General features: G+C 44.0%; 1 protein-coding gene across 1 annotated transcript; it reads left to right on the top strand.

Moving 5' to 3' along the window:
- Positions 1 to 42: 42 nt before the first annotated feature.
- On the top strand, positions 43 to 18,258 carry ktn1 (kinectin 1). The gene is made up of 35 exons (XM_070920053.1): positions 43 to 155; positions 4,733 to 5,460; positions 5,716 to 5,880; positions 5,984 to 6,100; positions 6,200 to 6,330; positions 6,473 to 6,577; positions 6,716 to 6,856; positions 7,027 to 7,133; positions 7,455 to 7,599; positions 8,099 to 8,195; positions 8,323 to 8,507; positions 8,741 to 8,809; positions 8,909 to 8,946; positions 9,053 to 9,143; positions 9,444 to 9,512; positions 9,618 to 9,655; positions 9,773 to 9,863; positions 10,043 to 10,111; positions 10,205 to 10,242; positions 10,589 to 10,679; positions 10,798 to 10,910; positions 11,003 to 11,099; positions 11,272 to 11,312; positions 11,444 to 11,534; positions 13,964 to 14,053; positions 14,155 to 14,241; positions 14,332 to 14,421; positions 14,509 to 14,601; positions 14,720 to 14,788; positions 14,929 to 15,012; positions 15,395 to 15,478; positions 16,611 to 16,694; positions 16,791 to 16,886; positions 16,990 to 17,100; positions 17,229 to 18,258. The coding sequence occupies exons 2-35, from the start codon at positions 4,734 to 4,736 to the stop codon at positions 17,256 to 17,258; spliced, it is 3,774 nt and encodes a 1,257-aa protein (XP_070776154.1). The 5' UTR covers positions 43 to 155; position 4,733; the 3' UTR covers positions 17,259 to 18,258.
- Positions 18,259 to 18,668: the final 410 nt, after the last annotated feature.

Here is an 18,668-nt window from a genome sequence, read left to right as displayed (position 1 = left end):
CCCGCCCCCGCGAACCAGAAACAGGAGATAGTCTGACGGATAGCGCAGAAGAAAGCCAGGCTGGAGCTGCCCCGGGAAGTCAGGAGTCTGCCAGAGTCAACGCAGAACAACGCCATTTCACCACTTGCTAAAGGAACAGCAAACTGAAGCTACAGGTATGCTGTGAGCGGCTGTTTTCGGCGACATTATGTTTATTTCTTGTCAAAAAGCCGCTCGTCCCGGCCTTAGCGTAGCTAAGCTCTTTACGTTACCCAGGCCTGGGAACGGCCCTCAGGACCTGAACGGAAGAATGAAGCAGCAGACCGGGTCAGAGATTTCAGGAGAGAGGGAGGCTGGGTCACCAGCAAGACGAGGCCCGTGGGGGCAGATGTCCACGCCTCCAGACGGGCTGAGTGTTTGCGAAAGAGAAACAAACTTGGGTGTTTCTGTTAACATTTGAGCTTGTCAGTTTTATGGCTGAGGACTTCCACTGTACTAATAATTGGATTGGCCGGCTAACGTTAGTACCTGGCTCACGTTAGTTGGCTAGCGTTTATGTTAGCTAGCTCATTCATAGTGCTGAGCTCCAGACGAACTTGAGTGGCGAGAAGCCTTTTCCTGTATGGATTTAACTACTATAGCAACTACTTGTAGCCATGTCCAGGCCACGATTGAGCCTCCACGTTTTAAATAAACACTTTTTTTGCGAGTCATGTTGGTGAAGTCAGCTGGTCGTCGACATGTGTGCCTATTCTCTCTCTCTTTCGTGGCTCATTTGATGTTACCGTGTGACTTAGGAGCTAGCTGGGCTAACTTAGCAAGAACGATTAACGCTAGATCAGTTCTGCTTTTTCTGTATCCACACGCAGCCTTTTCTTGGTGTAGGAGCAGCTGCCATTACCTACGTATCTTGGTTCAGCAGTCTGCACAAGGCCGATGATTAGACATGACCTAGCATGCTGGGACATTTGGTACTCAACCATAGTGAAGTGCTCTGGTTGAATGGTGAGGTGGCTTGCAGGATATCACCCTACCTCAAAGACAAGTCCAGGTGTTGTAACTTATGACTGGTACTTAAAATGAACGACACTTGTGTTGGCAACCATACTACATCTGCAATAAGGTGGTGACTAAAGACATTACTATGTATAACTGTCGCACTGTGTCCTGATGACTTCTAGATCTACCTAGTTTAATTTGTTAAACCTACTTTTAAGGATAAGTGAACTAAAGTACGTTTCTGGAGATCCTTGGAGAGGCCACACTATGACAAACTTTGGCTCTGAGTCCATAAAGATGTCCCTGAGCTTCTCCTCTCTTGTGGCATGGTGTCATATCTGTCTTTTTGGCATCTTTGCCAGTTTCCTTGAGCTCTATCTGTTAAGCTCCTATCTAGGGCGTTGTGGTCTCTTTGATTCAATATGTACCATGCTCTCAAGTTTCCTTGTTACAGCCAGGGTTAGGTTAATGTTTTCCACCATAACCAGATGCCCTACTGTGTACTTTGCTACTTGTTTTATTAGTTTATTATCATTACAACTTAACTATTCAGACAGAACCATCTTCCAATAGTCCTACCTATCACTTTAAACTGGATTATTTTTAATTACCTGCAATCACTGAAACTTTCTGGGTAAATGGTACTCTCACTGGAGAGAAAATGCAACTCTATAATCTGAAAGCTGTTCCAGTATTAATACAAGAGGATAGAATGACTGCCAGTGTAGCTTTAATAGCTTTTTCTTCATTTGTGTGTGGAATTGTAATTTGTTACTCAGCTGTTTCACAAACTGCAGGTTTAGTTTAGCCAGGAAAACACTGCTTATATTTGATGTTCATGTTGTATATTACACGTGTGTTCTATGTGTATTATATATATATATATATATATATATATATATATATATATATATACACTACAGAAGTTGTTCACTTGAATAGCTCCAAGTGTCTTTCTTTTTACTGGACCATTGATGTGCTCTTTAGTCAATTGTTGCCATCTTAAAGATGTTAAGCGTAGAGTGCTGCATGGCCTGGTTTTCAAGTACTGTCTGCCCTGCTTTTTGGGCCCGATAGTTATCAGGAGTTCCCTCTCTGTCCAGTCCTGCCAAATCAGGAGGCCTGGCCAGCCAAGTGGCTAGATTCCGGGGAGCCAACAGCCCGAGAGGGCTTTGTCCTCCGGGCTCATTTTGATGCTGGGACAAGGCTCAGGCTGCATAAGGAAACTCATGCACCTTCCACTCTGAGGCCTGGGACTAAAAGAAAGCAAGCAGGCCTCAAACTTTTACACCTCTTACTCCACCCATACTTGATATGCCAAGAAGCAATGTTGCTCAAAGAGTTATATCACAGTTTCATTTTCTCTGAAACGCAAGTTTCCTAAAACATACAATATATGTGACATTGCCACTCGAAGTTATGAGTTAAAACCTTGTGACCCAGTTTACCCATGGTGTGTATGTAGTACACACTGTACTACAGCTTCTTTACGTCTTTGGTCTTATTCTATAAACCTTGAAAAGCGGCCTAGGTAGTTCATGTCCATGTTTTTAGACGGTTCTCCAGGCCCCTGAAGGCTTTTTGGTCTTTGCATGCTGTTTATTAACCTTTAGTGTTGGGTTTCTGTACTGGTATGTTGCTGTCCATCATGAATGACGAATCTTCCAATGAGGCCACACAGGTAAGAATACTATACAGGAGACAAGTAAGAATAACAAACTCTCAAGTAAAAGCTAATATTTTCAAATCGTGATATGGGTTACGATTCTGTGTGCTGAGTTTGCACAGTGCTCTCTAAACCAACAGCCATTTCAACAACATATTTTTTTACGAGTTTGCCCCCAGCTGTAGCTCGTGTGGAGGAATGCATGGTCTTTGACACAGATGCCATAGAAACACATCAGAGGAACTGAAGTGGATAGGTGTTGAATGTGTAAGGCAAAGATTTCTAGTAAGATCAGCCAATCGGATGTGTTCATCAGAGTCAAAGCTCTTCAAAAAATGTTATGTAATAAACTGTTAAGAAATAGTTTCAAAAATGTTATATAATATGTTGTTTAGTTTATGCTCAGAGGAAACGTTTGGTGTTTGAAAGGTAAAATAATGCTTCAGAATATGATTAGATATTGATCATTATATCAGGTCTGGTACATTTTATGTGTATTGTGGAAGATGTAATAAGAGGTTTTCGAAGTGGGAGTGAAACAGGGTCAACATTACACTATAAGACGTCGCCTGCAAGTCCTCAGGAAGCCCTGCAGTGGAAAGTTATTCTTAAATGTATTATCATGGGTAATCTGCTTAATCCAAATTACTAAAGAGGTCTGCTCTACGACGCTGACTCCTACGCTATATTACTGCAACAGATCTTGGGTATAGGATGGGATTGTTCTGCATGTCAGGTGACTCACCATTAGTGCCGCTCTGTACTGTTGACACACAATGCTGCTGCATCGCTGTGTGTTGGTTTGCGAGACATATTTTCCAATGTTTGAAAAGAGTGCTATTTATTTAGTCAGCATTGTTGGCACTATTATTGACTCTGTCGCTTCCAAAATTGCAGCACCACATCAGTGATTGTCACATTTAGGGTGTAGTCAGGTTGATTAAACAGAAAAACTATATGGGCTGTATTTAATTAAAAAAAAGTTAGAAATCAATCAAAGTATTTCTGATTCTAAAAAGAGGAAAATCGGGAATGACTGCCTACAGTGTTGAAACATTTCTTTGACTAATCAGATAAATTGGCTGAGAAACTGCATTAATTGATATTCATGTGTAAAATATATGAGTAACTGTTGCTATGACAAATAAGTCCACCTCATTTTAACTGCCATCATGCAGGCATTTCTTCTGTGTCATTTATTCCAAGAAATGACAATAATGCTTATAGTTGGTTTGGTTTTAGTGGCTTCTAGTGAGCAATGAAATGTGTTGTGACTCAAATTATTACTGCTCTATGTGCATTGATTCCACCCCAGTTCATTTTTACTTCATAGCCTTGAGGAGACAACACATAGTTCCTAAGAATATCTTTGGCAGATGCTAAGATGAAGTCTCAGGACCTCTTGACTCTGTAAACTTTGCCTCTGATGGAAGAGAAACCTCTTCTCCCTCGGCTTGAAGCAGGCAGGGGCCAAACTGCAGCTGCAGCAGACCTCAGCGGGTGACACTTGCATGCGGGGTGTATTTTTGCCTCTTGCAAATCCATCCTGATATGAGTTTAGAATACCACCATGTCTTCCTTGTGGGGGCTGAACGAGGGAAGTGACTAAATGAGACAGTGAGCCATCTTCTTTCTTGCCTAGTTGTCTCTCTGATGTTCTTGACCTATTTTGTCCCCCCTTTAAGCCAATGTGAGTGAAGCTGATGGCTTTTATTCTCCTCAAATAATTTTTTTTCTATCTCTTGACAAGCCATGTTTCTAGTAGGCCTTATTCTCTATGAACTTATAAAAAGGTAGTGAGGATGTTAAGCTGTGTAGCAGGGGTAGTGTTATCTAATTGGATCATATCACTAAGAGAGGACAGGGTGTGAGTGAGAGTCCTCTCACTTACACCCTCTCAGCACTATTGATGTACTAACACCTCCTTTGCAGCCTTTGTTGGTAGAAATCTGTTGCCATAATGTCATACATACAGTATGTGTAAATATTGGCAGGTGCATATCATGATGTGGAATGGAGAGGGTCTGCTGTGACCAAGTGGCCTAAATTAAACAGTTTTTATTCTTGTGTCTTTCTCCTCCTCTTAAGAATGGCGGTGGATATCTACGACTCTCAGTACCTGCTTATCCTGGCCCCTTCCCTGGTCATCGCCCTCATGTTCCTCTTCTTCTGGCTCTTCATGAAGGAAACCTCCTATGATGAGGTGCTGGCCAGGCAGAAACGCGACCTCAAGGTACCACCGTCCAAGCCAGACACCCGTAAGAAGAATGAAAAGAAGAAGAGCAAGAAGAAGGAGAGTGCCAGCGGGGGAGGCGTTGGAGGTGGCGGAGGCGGCGGAGGTGGAGGAGAGTCGGAAGAGGACCTTCAGGATTTTGATGTGGCTGATGGTGCTAACAGCTCCATCCTGGAGGTAGAGGAGGAACCTGCACCGGTGGCCACACCAGATCCTGCTCCACCTACACCTACTCCCTATGTGCCTGTTTCAGTGTCACCGGAGGCTCCTGTCGGTCTGAGGGAGAGAAAGAAGAAGGAGAAAAAGGCCGCCAAGGCCGCCGCTGCAGCTGCTGCTGCTGCTGCTGCTGCAGCTGCTGCTGCAGCTACAGCTCCCTCTTCTGAGGAGCCAGAAGTGAACGGCTCAAAGCCGGTCAGTCGCAAGTCAGAGGCACCTTTGGCTGCAAGCAAACAGTCCAGCCCTCCCTCTCCCCAGCTTGAGGTTCAGGTCCAGGTCCAAGCCGCTCAGGCTCCTGTTCAGGCTCAGACACCTCCCCAGGTCTCTGGGAAGAAGAAGGAGAAGAAGAAACAAAAAGCAGAGCCTGGTGAGTAGCCAAAAGTACAGTTACATTTGGGAGTGTCACTTAGTTTTCTTGGAAAACATGGAAATTGCTAACTCTTTCATTCAATAAACTCCTCCTAAGTTATTGTGGGAATTGGTAGAAAAATGTGAGATGAGAAGTTAGCCTTGGTTGTCACATCCTCAATAGCTGTAATGATAATTAAATATCCTCTATCATCAGTCTCAAGGTAGACTGGCAGAGATTGACAGTATTCTTCCGTTACCTGTCCTTTTCCAGTGGATGAACAGCAGCCAGAGGCTAAAGCAGAGCAGGCTCCGGCTCCAGCTCCAGTCAAGAAGGAGGCTCCCATTGTGGCTGAAACCAAAGTTCTGGACGGTGCAGCCCCAAGTGCTACCAGTGGCAAGAAGAAGAACTCTTCCAAGAAGCAGAAGGCCGAGCCTGGTAATGATGATACAATAGTCCTACACACAAAATATATCTGTTTTTGTTTCATACCTGGACATGTGCTCAAACCAAATCCTGAACTTGTAATCTCCAAATCCAGTAGATGAAGCCCATGTTCTGGCTGACTCGGCAGCTTCTGCCAACCACCAGGCAGCCCATAACGATGACGTACCATCCAAAGGGAGTGGCAAGAAACAGAAGAATGAGACTGACAAAGGTTGGAGGGGGGAAAAAAAGGTTTTTTTTCTGTCCCACATCTACTGTCCAGCCATATAATAACGTGCTAAATTGCATCCCGTCTTGTGTGTTTTAACAGAGAACACGGAGGTGAAGCTGAAGGAGCTGCTGTCTGGTCTGTCCAGCCTGGCTCTGTCAGAAGCAGAGGCTGTCAGTGTGATGGCTCTCCTCAGAGAGAAGAGCCCTAATGCCTTGGATGCCTGGCACAAAGTGAGAGATTAATAAGTGATACATTTGAATTAGGTGTTCTTGACAAGTGACATTTCACGCCATTTGCATTTGGCAGGAGACCTGGTATTTGTAGTTGGACTTACTATTCCCGCTTTTTTAACGTTATGTGTCTCACCACCAGTCTGCGGCTAGGCCTGACCCAGCTGCACAGGAGCGAGAGAGACTTCTCACAACTCTGCAGGAGGAGGCCTCCATTGCCAAGGACAAAGTGAAACAGCTCAGCCAGGTCTAGATCTCCATGTTCTACTCCATGAATCACACAATATGATTTATGATTTATTCCCAGTGCATTCTTTATATGGCAGGAATAATTCCATTTGTTTTAGCAAAGACCTTCATATGCCCTCTTGCCTCTGTGCTTTAGGAGCTTCAGGTGGAGAAGCAAAAGACGGGCCGGGTGGAGGCAGTGATGAGAGAGCAACGTGCAGCCATGGAGAAAGAATTGGGGAGCATGCAGGGCAAAGCACAGGGCAGCTACCAGGAGCTCCAGACCATGCAGATAAAGGTGAGGGCTTTGATTGTTTGCAGAAATATGGAGATGAATTCACTTGTTATTATATTATATTACACAACACTCTATATCACCAATAGTGTGGGAAAAATGTGAAGGAACCCAGAGCTTTTGGCATTCTTCTCCAGGCTGCATCGACACTGAATCCTTTTGTTTATGTGCAGTTCCAGCAGGTGAGGGAGCAGCTGGAAAGCCAGATCACTCGACTGCAGCAGGAGAACGGCATCCTGAGGGACGCGGTCAGCTCTGCCACCAACCAGATGGAGAGCAAGTCAGTGTTACACTACAATAGATAAGACCCAACTGGTCATGCTCTCTTGAGCTTCATACATGTCTCATCTGCTCAGCTTGGCGAAACAGTCGTAGTGATCCAATTCATATTAGTTCACATACAAGTTTAGACTTCCTCTCAACATTATCCTTCATTTCTTCTGCCTATGCTGCTCACATTCATCTGCATGCACAGTTACATAATGTGAAATGCCCCATACAGGCTATTTGTAGTTTGATTCATCAACAAAATCCCACAATAATGCCCCATCAACCATTTTCACATTTTCATTTGTGCTTGTTTGCGTGTGTTCCTTGATAGGAATTCAGCAGAGCTGAACAAGCTGCGTTCTGAGTACGCTGTTCTGATGAAAGAGCTGGGAGAAAACAACAGCAAGCTGCAGCAGGAGGAGCACCAGAGGAAGTCACTGGAGGTCAGCTACAAGCAGAACGTGTCCCAGCTGGAGGTACACTAATCCAGATGCACAATGTGTTGATTTAGCCTGTGCTTCAGTTTCCCCCAGCCGAGACAAAAACGAACTGAGTTGTACAAAACCTTGGCCGTGCCGCACAGCTTTAAATCTGGTTAGCGGGTGTGGCAGCACTATCGGGGGAAATGGAAGGAGGTTGTAGTGGAAGTCCTGGGGAGGGGTGTGGGAAATAGAACCTGGGTTGGGAGGATTGTGTTGGCTTTGGAAGCTGGAATGTTTGAGGCTTTGTGTTGTGTATAAACAACACTTTCCTGCTAGACACCCAGATCAGCCTTTCCTGTCTTTTCATGACAGAATACCCGGTTTTCTTTATCACACACGCTCATAAAATCAAGGAAACAAAGTCCACAAGATCCACTAACTTAGTTTGACAGATCCAGAACTATATTTGAATTCTTGAGGAAAAAGAGTGAAAAGTGAAGGAGAAAAGTGTTACATTGGATAAAAACAATTGGATACATCTCTCCATCTCCAGGCCCAACTGCAGGATGCCAAGCGACGATGGGAAGAACTGCAGAACTTCCTCCACAATGTCAATGCTGAGAGAGAACAACTTCAGGCCTCAAAGAAAGGTGATAAAATATAATGTCACACTGAAAATTTGATCCTTTACTTGTTGCTTCCGCTACGTCAAAGTGAATCTTCAGGTTACATTCAGCAACTGAATATATATGTATGTGTGTGTGTGTGTGTGCGCAGAGCTCCACAACCAGATGTTGGCAGTGGAGACAGAGATGAACAACAAGAACAAGGAGATCCAGACCCTCCACGGCAGCCTGACTGAAGCCATGGTCTCCAAGGAGCGGCTGGAGCAGAGAGTGATGGAGCTTATGGAGATGTCCCAGCACAGTGTGCCTGATGACTCAATGCAGACCCGGGTTCAGGTGAGCCACCACAATATCACATACACAAAATCCATTTTATATTACATCTCTGCTTGATTCGCTATATGAGATTATGCGGAGGTTTGTCAGTTGAGCTGTCACATTGCATTTACACTGATGGATTCTTGAAATGCATTTTAGTGCTCTGAAGTGTTGATTCCACATTGAGATGCAGAGTGAAGCAGAGCAACACAACCACTTTTGTATACGCTAATACAGTCTATGTTTAACAGGAACTAGTGAATGAAAACAAAGGTCTTCAGGTCCAGAATGAGAGCATGCAGGCCCAGATCTCTTCACAGGTATATTTGTCAACCTGATTTGCCTGTGTTTGGTCAGAATACGATTCCCACCTGCATACATGTATGTAGGATAATAGGATTTCTTCTCTTCTCATTTAGGCCGCCCATGTCTCCCATATTGAGGAGATACAGAAGCTGTGAGTTTTTTTCTTTTTACCTTTTCAGACATACTGATACATACAAAGTGATACTGTTGAGCCATGTTTTCATGTGCTCTCCCTACTCTTCCCCTGTTCTGTTCAGATTGGCTGAGAAGGAGTTGCAGAGGAAGAGTCTGGAGGATTCTCTAAATGCTGAGAGGAGCAGCGGGGCCTGTCGAGAGACTAACATGCAGGTATAGTCACAAGAGCGCTTCATCTACAGATTCTTACACTAACATTGCATCGGTTCATTAGTCTGCAGGAATTTGGTGAACATGTTCTAGTCCTCTCATTGTGTTGAGAGGGAATATGGATTGAAGACGATGTACACCCGCCCTGCCAGAAAAAGGGCACGTGGGTTCACATTTTCAGATATTTTGGTTTCAGATAGTGCTATGTCATTGTTCAAACTATTGCTGTCTTTCAGAACCTGTATTGTCTTGGCACAATAAGTGATGTCATCTCTTTCCTGCCTCTTGTCTTTTCCTCTGCAGGCCTTGCACAATGACAACATGTCACTGAAGGCAGAGATTCAGAATCTGCAGGCACAGATTTCTGATCAGGTGAGCTACATACCTTGACTGTTTTTTCCACATTTAAAAGAGGCCTACGTGTTTGGGTTCTTCTGTTTGACACACCCTCTCTCTCTATTTGCTCTCCCCACGCAGACTGCCTCCCAACTGGCTTTGGACCAGTTCCAGATGAGGTGTGTGCATTGGAACATAGTTTGAATACATCAACTGGTTAGGCTTGCTTTGTCCATAAAGCTAATAAGCCATAATCATTAACTGAATGACCTTATAAAACATTGCTTCCTACCCAGTGTCCGGGAGAAGGAGGAGAACATGAAAACCGTAGAGGGCCTGCTGGAGAAGGGGCTGATTGAGGTGGCCAACAAGGAGGAAGAGCTGAAGGTGACTGTTTTCTCTTGTTTAGGAAGGGACGGCCTCAAGAAACAACTGAAAACATGCTGCCTCACACACACCCACATTTAACTGACATCAGCATGCTTTAGGTGACTCTGCATTTTGCTGTTTGCCTTGTAATCACAATCCCTAATGAGCAAAAGAAACTTGTATTTTCCCTGATGCAGGCTCTAAGAGAAGAGAACGAGGCACTAAAACAAGAAATGGAGGCCGTTAAGAGAAAGACAGCAGAACAGGTGATTTGTCTAAAATGACTTATTGAAGTTTTTTTCCCCCTTATTCTGTATTTATTTATTTTGAATGGTCTTCTCTTGTCTCCCTAATCACAGGCATCATCAGAGTCGACAGTGGAAGAACTCCAGAGCAAGTAAGATCAATCAAGTTGACTTCGGTATTTAGGGATCATGACAGTGTAGCTGTACAAAGTCTTATGTTCGCCCACCCCGGTCCACAACACACAAAGACTCATCAGCCAGAGAGGAAGAGTAGCTGATGCAAGTCATAATTACATGTTATGAAACCAAAGGCTACTACTTACTCTACTGTAAGCTTATCAAATCTAATTCCTCCCTAGACACACCCCAGATAATGAAGTCTTTTAACATCTGATTTGTGCTTGCAATTGTTAAATGTCCTCTTGTCGTGGATATCATTATAGATGGAAACATCAGCAGATTCTGAATGATGAACCCTTGTTTCATTTTGCTTTATAGGATCCAAGAGAAGGATGTGACGCTAAAATCAATGGAGGCGAGTCTACAGGCGGCACAAGACAGCAGCTCCGTCAGAGAGAAGACAGTTGAGGTGTGTGCGTCAATGAAATACGGGGTTTGCATATTTCAAATGCTGCTCCTTCTATTGTTCATGTTGTATTGTCCTAGTTTGAGCTCTTGTCTGAAGCAGTTTTTTTTTTGTCTCGCAGGCTCTGGAGCAGCAGTTGGCTGCACTGCAGGCAGAGATGGAGCAGCTGAGACAAACGGAGACACCAGAAGAGCTGACCAGTTGTGGTGCCCAGGTCCAAGAACTCCAGGCTCAGTAAGTTCACCACCCCTCATACACAGACACACACACACCTCCAGAGTAGCCCTTTACAAATCAGACTAAAGCTGAGCACATCTGACCCGCAGGCTAGCAGAGAAGGACCAGGAGATCCAGATGCTGCAGGCTGAGCTGGAGGCAAGGACTAATGAGCTGAGTGAGAAGATGGAGCAGATACATCAACAGGTGAGGAACAATCTCAAAAAATGGCTGTGTGGTTATGGTTTGGAATTAGGAAGATTTGTCCAGCTATAAAAGATTTTACCATTGTTCTTAAATTTGATCGTTCTGTCTTTGTTATGAGGGTCATAAGAGATACAACTGTCATTCATTGAGTCTTTTTCCTCTCTTCAAATAGCAGTCCCACACAGCAGTGCCAAGCCCAGAGCTTCTTACAGCGTGAGTAATGTTGCATGCCCCATGATAACATTTTATCATTGCATTGAAACATTTTTCACATGCATTCTTTTACTACATAGCTTAAGTACATAATAATGTTCATAATGAGTGGTTATGTTGTTGTCTATCAGGCTGTCAGAGAAGGAGAAGCAGGTCTCAGATCTGCAGGGTGAGCTGGCTGAGCTGAGAGACTCCCTGGAGCTTCATAGAAAGAAGAACAACGTAGGTTTCCTACAGAGATGATCTGAGCCATGTAACACCAGTAACTGCTCTGGTCTAAAGCCCTGCGAGACATACCCCCCCCTCCTTTTGTGCGGTACCCCAACACACTCCCCTCACACTGGAGTTGCACACTGCATACATCCATACTTCCTGTTGTCCGCTGCCACTTAGTCTCACTCGTTTTGCCTTTTGTTCTTTTTAAAAGCGATTTTAAACCACATAGAAAGCTTTCTTTAGCGAAGGTGGTGTTCTCAACAATGATCATACACATCAGCACAGATGTCTATTTTGATTTGGATTGCTTAAGCTGAGCATTGCATAACAGGGCTTCCAGCCTACTCTTGTTATGCTTGCCGTTGGCCCTGACTGTTTCAGCTAGCTTGTCTGTGCTTGTGGGTGATTCAGAGCTTTAGAAACTCGCCTACCTTTTATTTTCAAGAGAGGCATATTTGATTTGATATGTTTCTGTGGACCTTTTCTTAATTTTTGTTTCTGCTGAAATAATCTCTAGACATTTTTACCTTTTAATTTGAATAGAAAGTACTTGCAGAACATTGTTACTATACATATCTAGCATCGTACTGTGCATGTTGCTTTTACCCACACGAGGTGCGAGACTGGGACTCTCGAGGCTATTTGTTCATACTTATATTTAGCGGTTGGAGCATGGGTGAAAAGCAGAGTGTAGTAATTTTAAAATGAGAAATGCGTTCGGTTTGTTCTGTTACTCAACCAGTCTTTATTTGAGGGTCACTGAATGCATTTTCCCTGAGGCTGAACTGAAAGTAGTATCTCTCTGGAACTGACCAAAACAGGAGCTTCGGGAGAAAAACTGGAGTGCAATGGAAGCTCTGTCAGCCACCGAGTCCATGCTTCAAGGGAAACTCAGCAAAGCTGTCAAGGTTCGACACCCCCACCTCAGTCTGCTTCACTCTAGTTCCAATCTGATGCATCCCCCCCAAAATGCTGTTGGTTTTTCTTTTTTGCCATAATTGACCCAGTGAGATTTCTTTTCCACCATCTTCCATAACAAAGCTGCATACTCATTTACCTCACTCTCGCCCCTCCCCTCTGTTGTTTGGCCTCAAGTTTTCAATTGGCTGTGTGTGGAGCTGTTGAACTACTACTCCCCTCGGGAATCTCCAGACTTTATTAACTTTTAGCGGATATGTTTTTGCTTTCAGCTCTGAAATATAAAAGATTACTCCATGCCCAAAGCTCAGGCTGATGCTTGGAAATGAGTGTGCAGTGACCCAGAATTTATTTCACTAGATGTCATTAGATTGAGATTCATGGCAATCATTTTACAGCTTCCTGTCTTTCTGTCATGTGACTCATTCTAGCATGTTTTCCCCCATTCTGTCTTGTGACATCTGTACTGTCAATATCACCAGTTAATCAGTCAATGAAAATCTGTTTAATTCACTTCAATTTTAATGCAGTTATCACTTTTAAAGGAAGTGTGATCATTCAAAACCTTCAATGAATACACAACAGTGCCCTTATGTTTCTTCCCTGTACTCGCATCTGAAATGTCTTTTGTTCTCCATCAGGACGAACAAGTGTAACTAAATGTAAATCCACAGTATTACTTGTAGCTTCAGGTCCCTTGGTGTAGACATAGAGTGGGCTACCAGATAGCTGGTCTATTAACAGTTACAGTGACGTGTGTGTCCTCCCCCTACATCAGGGGAAGGGTACATGCTGACCCATCAGTGCAGCAGCTGCTCTTCTGCCATCTGAGTACAGTAGAAAGCACCTTTTCAGAGCTGAGCCAGGGAGCTCCTTGGCAGCTGTTGTGTACTGTCATTGCATGCCGGTTGTATTCAACTCTACACTCGTCTCAGAGCTGCCTTGTGACACAGTGTGTTAATGTGAATAGTGGTTAGAATGCCAGCTGGCTAGTGCTTGGCATACGTTCTCCCTTCAGGCCTCAGAGTGACAGTGCATGATGCTAGCCTATTGTGGGTGGACTGATAGCTACCTTTTTTATCTATTGAAGAGTTTCAAGGTACTTTGTACATTTTCATGAAAACAGATTGATGTATTTGTGGTTGCAGGAGGACTGAAGCATGTGATGTGCTCTGAATCTGAGGTTGCTGACACTTGGTGTAGGTGTGGCCTGTTTGAAAGATGTTTTCTCAGGGTAATTGGAAGTAGGAGCGAGCGTTTATCCTCAGGTTCTTAAGATAATAATTTAAGATTATGTTAAATGAATCATTCCTGTGAAATTGATTGGAGCGGCTCGATGGATGACTTTATGACAATGGAGAGTAGGATGAGGAAGAAGGAAAGGTGGTGGTCATATCTGCTCTGATGACCACTGGACCTTGTCTTCGCAGTGACTGAACTATTTGAACAGTCTGAGCTCAATCCCCTCTCCTCTCTCTTTGTCTTTTTCCTCTTTGCCCCCTACCATCGCCTCACAGGAGAACCAGACCGCACTGGCAGTGTCTCAGGCTGAGTGTCGAGAAGTTCTGCACAGACTTCTGCCCCATGTGCCTCTGCCTAGTGAGCAGGTATGGATAATATTAGATTTTTACCTCCATGTTTGAATGCCATTCTTACTTTGTCGCACTTCTCCTCCTGTGTCGTGATGTTTCACTTCTCTCTCTACTAGAACCATCAGGAGTGGCTCCACAGATTTGAGAGGGCAGTAGCTGAAAGCTCGGCTGCACAATCCACCCCTGCATCAGGGGACTCTACGGTAAATAAAGTGGGGGAAAATGTACATTTGAACATCTTTCCTTAAACTGACGGTATCTTTAGCAACAAATACTTCTCTCTCTCTTGCTAGGGACTGGCTGAGAAGCTGAAAGAAGCTGAGGAAACCCAAAGGATTTTCCAGAAAGACTGTGAGACGTACAAGAAAGTTTTGGCAGAGACGGTGAGATGAGGTTCTTTATTTTAACATTTGTGGCTCCATGGTGGCACTTCTTGCCAAACTGAGCTGTCATTCCTGCTGCATCCACAGGAGGGCATCCTGCAGCGCCTCCAGAGCAGCGTGGAGCAGGAGGAGTCTCGCTGGAAGGTGAAGCTGGAGCTATCGCAGGGAGAACTCAGAGAGGTTTGTGTTCAGCCTCAGCAGGAAATGACTCTCCGTATTGAATACCAAATCACTGATGTGATATATTATTTCACCATGTGTGCTTTTCATTGCATCATTCCTCTGTCTCTTACCTTAGATGAGCCAGAAAGTCACAGCTCTGGAGCAAGAGATTGAGAGACTAACTGATGGAGCAGAGTTGGAAAATGTCAGTCCTCTTGAAACAAACATCTCAAACTAAAACACTCATATTTCTTCTGAGACTTATTGTAGTTCAAACATCAAACATTCTGCCATTTTACCTTGTGTTTGTCTCAGTCGTAAGTGTATCTCTGTTGTGCTCTGTAGATGAGAAGAGAAAAGCAGCACTTGGAGTCTGAGTTGGAGAGGGCAGAGCGTGAGAGTGCCACCTATGTGACAGAAGTCAGAGAGGTGAGCAGAAACAGGGACTTCATCCGGTCTTGTGATCCTCAGTCATGTCATAGCGTCTCCTGTGGCAAAATAATGGGCTCTATTGTGTGTCACTTTCATGCTCATGAAGGTTTTATGTTTTTGTGACATCCTGTACTCTTTTTATTTGGGTAATATGAAATCCACACAACACAGCCAGCTCTAGCATTGACATGGATACACCACTTACAGACTAACTGGTAATTTACAGCCATGCACAACAGGATCCTGTGCTTTATTTATCGCCATGCGGCTCTGCTAGCTATCAGCTCATATCACTGTGTAGGCTAGACTGTGTGCTAGTAGTGCTGTCCTGGACCGACTCCCACAGATGTTAAACGCATCATCTCAAACTTAATTTCAGCTCAAAGATCTGTTGACTGAATTGCAGACCAGACTTGATGGCTCATATACAGAGGCTATCAGACAGAATGAGGAGCTGAATTTGGTAAGCGTTGCTCCCCCCCTCTAGCTAGAGCTCTTTTTAAACCCTATCCCTTATTGCGCTCTAGTGGCTCTGCACTGACTGCCACAGGACGGGGGTTCTCCATCTTCTGCAACTGTGGGTCATCATGCATAACCTCAGTGAATGTGCTTACTCAACCTTTAACTTCAAGAATATTTTCTCACGTTTTCAGGAGCTGAGAATGTGATTTGTTTTGTAAAGTAGCAAAAATCCGAGGTTGAGAATGATGACTCACCTTTGCACTCAGTGATACTTACAAGACTAACCCTTCTCTACACTGGCACTCCACTTCGTCTCACTTTGCCGTGTCAGGCATCTAACAAATGGCTTACTGGTCAACTTGCCTTCATTCTGCAGAGTCCGAAAAAACATTTTGTCCATCTTCAGCACCTTGAACTGCACACTGTTATTCCCTCTTCAGCCTTCTTACAAACCTCATCTGTCTGTTTTGTCTAATTGTCTTTGTCTTGCCATGTCACTGGGCATTTGTCTGTGGTCTTTGTGAAGTGTTAGCAGTCAGTAGTCTTCTAACAATATATTGGCTGTGTTCAGACCAACAATAGCACTATGATGATGTAGCCTCCAGGATCGTCAAACCTTTGTTGCGACACATTGCCACACTGTCCACACTACATTGTAAGGTGAATGACGTAATTATACTGTTTATCTTGCAATCATGGAGGCACTGGAAATGAATTACTACAGCGGTGATAACTTTCCAGAGTTGTAAAATCCAGTTGTAAAGTATAATAGAGTGTTGTGTTATGGTATCTGATAAGCCTTTAAAACATGAATGTATTGCTCAAACTGGACTTCCCGGGTCGTGATTCATCCTCTCACCGGTACCTGTAGCAACATGCCCACACCAACGCAGCCCCTTTGCACTCTTCTACACAATGCTATTTTTGGTTTGAGCATGGCTCAAGTAGGACAAGAAAAAACTGTTAAATCTATGCAAATGTTGAGCACTTTAATGTAGGCAATGCTGGCAAGAGGCTCTGAATATATGCTCTTTGTGTACATGCAACGCTAAATTGTAAATGGGATTTGCCGGTGTCCTTGGGAAGCTTTAATGTGCTGTAGAACATGTGCTGAGTGTCTGTTTTGTTTCCAGCTGAAAACCCAGCTCACTCAGACTCTGTCCAAGCTTGAGACAGAAGAGAACGAGAGGCAAAGGGTGGCTGGTGACCTGTATAAGGTAAGCATGCTCATTTATATTTTATAACTGCTGCTGATATGGGTCCAATTCCAAGTCATATTATTAACAAGTGGAACTTTGTGGTCCTTTATCCAGGCCCAGCAGTCTCTTGATCTGATCCAGGGGGAGCTCTCAAAAGTGACGGACCACGCTGACAACCTGATAGAGAACAGCAGTCTGACGTCACAGACAGTAAGAGTCTGGGGTGTTGTAACAGTTGGTGGTGTATGTCTTTTCTTGTATGGTAATTAGGTGCTTAAATTGCGCTCTAAACCAGAAATTCTGTCTCTGACAGGAAGAGATTGACAGAAAGGAGAAAATGACTGCAGGACTGAACCAAACAGTCAGAGAATTGCAGCAGCTGCTACAAGCCGTCAGCCGGCAACTCGCCAAGGGACAGGAAGGGGTAAGACCGGTCACTGCACTGCTCTTACCGCCCAATAAAACATTATAGAATCATAGTCCTGTCTTTCCACTTGCAACAGTGTGTTTGAATGTGAAGGCTGAACTTTCTACACTTGTGATTTCCTCCAGGAGGCTGACAAAGATCTGCCCAAGGTATAGTGAGAGGAGGATAGACCCCCACGCAGCCATCCTGACTGCAATTCAGAGACCACCTTCGACCTTCGGTCTCATCACTACCACCGTCGCACCATACTGTCACACCCAGCCACCCCCTTTCCCCAACCTCCGTCACCTCACCTGTACTGTAGGCAGCCTCCAACTGAGTCTGGTCGAGGTGCTGGCAAACCACTCCCAGTCTCACTGTTGGCCGTGAGGGAGCAGGCAGAGGTCACTGTTGATTCCAAGCACTCCAGACACTGTACCAAAACACACTACTCTGCTCCCAGCACATTCCTCTTCTTCAGCAGCATCGCCAGTTAATTTTTATTCTAAACTTAAAAATGACATCCAGCATAATTAAACTGCGTGGTGACCATTCCTCTGTTTAAAACACCTGTATTTTTTCATTGAATCCTTTTGAATTCTGCAGTAGTTATTTGTCAAGAGATGGCAGTGATACAAATTTCCAACATGACGAAACAAACTTTGGGTTTTCAGTTCTTTTTTTTTTTTCTTAACTTAAATACATGTTTTGTTTAAATGTACCAGTTAGGACCTGCTGAAATACACTATGTTGTTGATCTGTTTGCCTCCTGACCAGAAAACTATCACAAACTGTGCATCATTGTGTATTCATGAATTCATAGCTCCATGCATACCTTGGCTCGGTATTGGGTGGGAGAAGGGAGATCAGAAGGGGTCTCAGCATATCTGAAGGGTCACTACGTGACTGTAACTATGGAGATGCATGGACAAATTGTAGTCTGTACTGCAGCTCCAGAGAGGAGGGAGTCTGTGACCCTGGCTGTGGAAAGCAGAAGTGGAAAGGCCAGGTCAACAGTGTTAGAGGTTTTTAATCCTACTGCAACTACTCTAGAAATAAGCGTCCCATATCATCTGTAATCAACACTCGCTATATTGTTGCTAAGTTCATTAACACTGAAGATTTTGTTCTTTTTGTAACAGGTGATCTTAATAAAAGGGATGCTTGATAAATCTGTCCAGCGTCCTGTGTTGCTTCTTTTTCTTCCGCTGCAATTCTTTCTTCCTACCACTGCGGGGCAGCACACTACCTTAGTTGAAATTTGAAATTGATTTGCTTCATGGCCTTTAAAAATTTGTGTACAGGGAAATTACAAAGCTTCTGTTCATGACACTTTTGCTGACAGGTATAGTCTGCTTGGCAAAATATTCATCTGACTTCCCTGTTCTGAATAAACATGTTTGTCATGCAGTGGTGTTATTTTAGGTAAGTGTTTTGTATGAAGGTAGAGATGCTGACACTGATGCTGAGCCTCGATTATGGAACGTTTGGGGTGTGACCAGTTTCCTGTGATGGTAACATGCTGTATAATCCCTCAGAAATGGAGACCGTTTTCTCAGCTCCTGCATGAGGTTTTACAAAATATT

Source organism: Enoplosus armatus, chromosome 15, assembly GCF_043641665.1.
Source record: "Enoplosus armatus isolate fEnoArm2 chromosome 15, fEnoArm2.hap1, whole genome shotgun sequence".
NCBI lineage: Eukaryota > Metazoa > Chordata > Actinopteri > Centrarchiformes > Enoplosidae > Enoplosus > Enoplosus armatus.
This window is presented reverse-complemented; position numbering and strand designations above follow the sequence as displayed.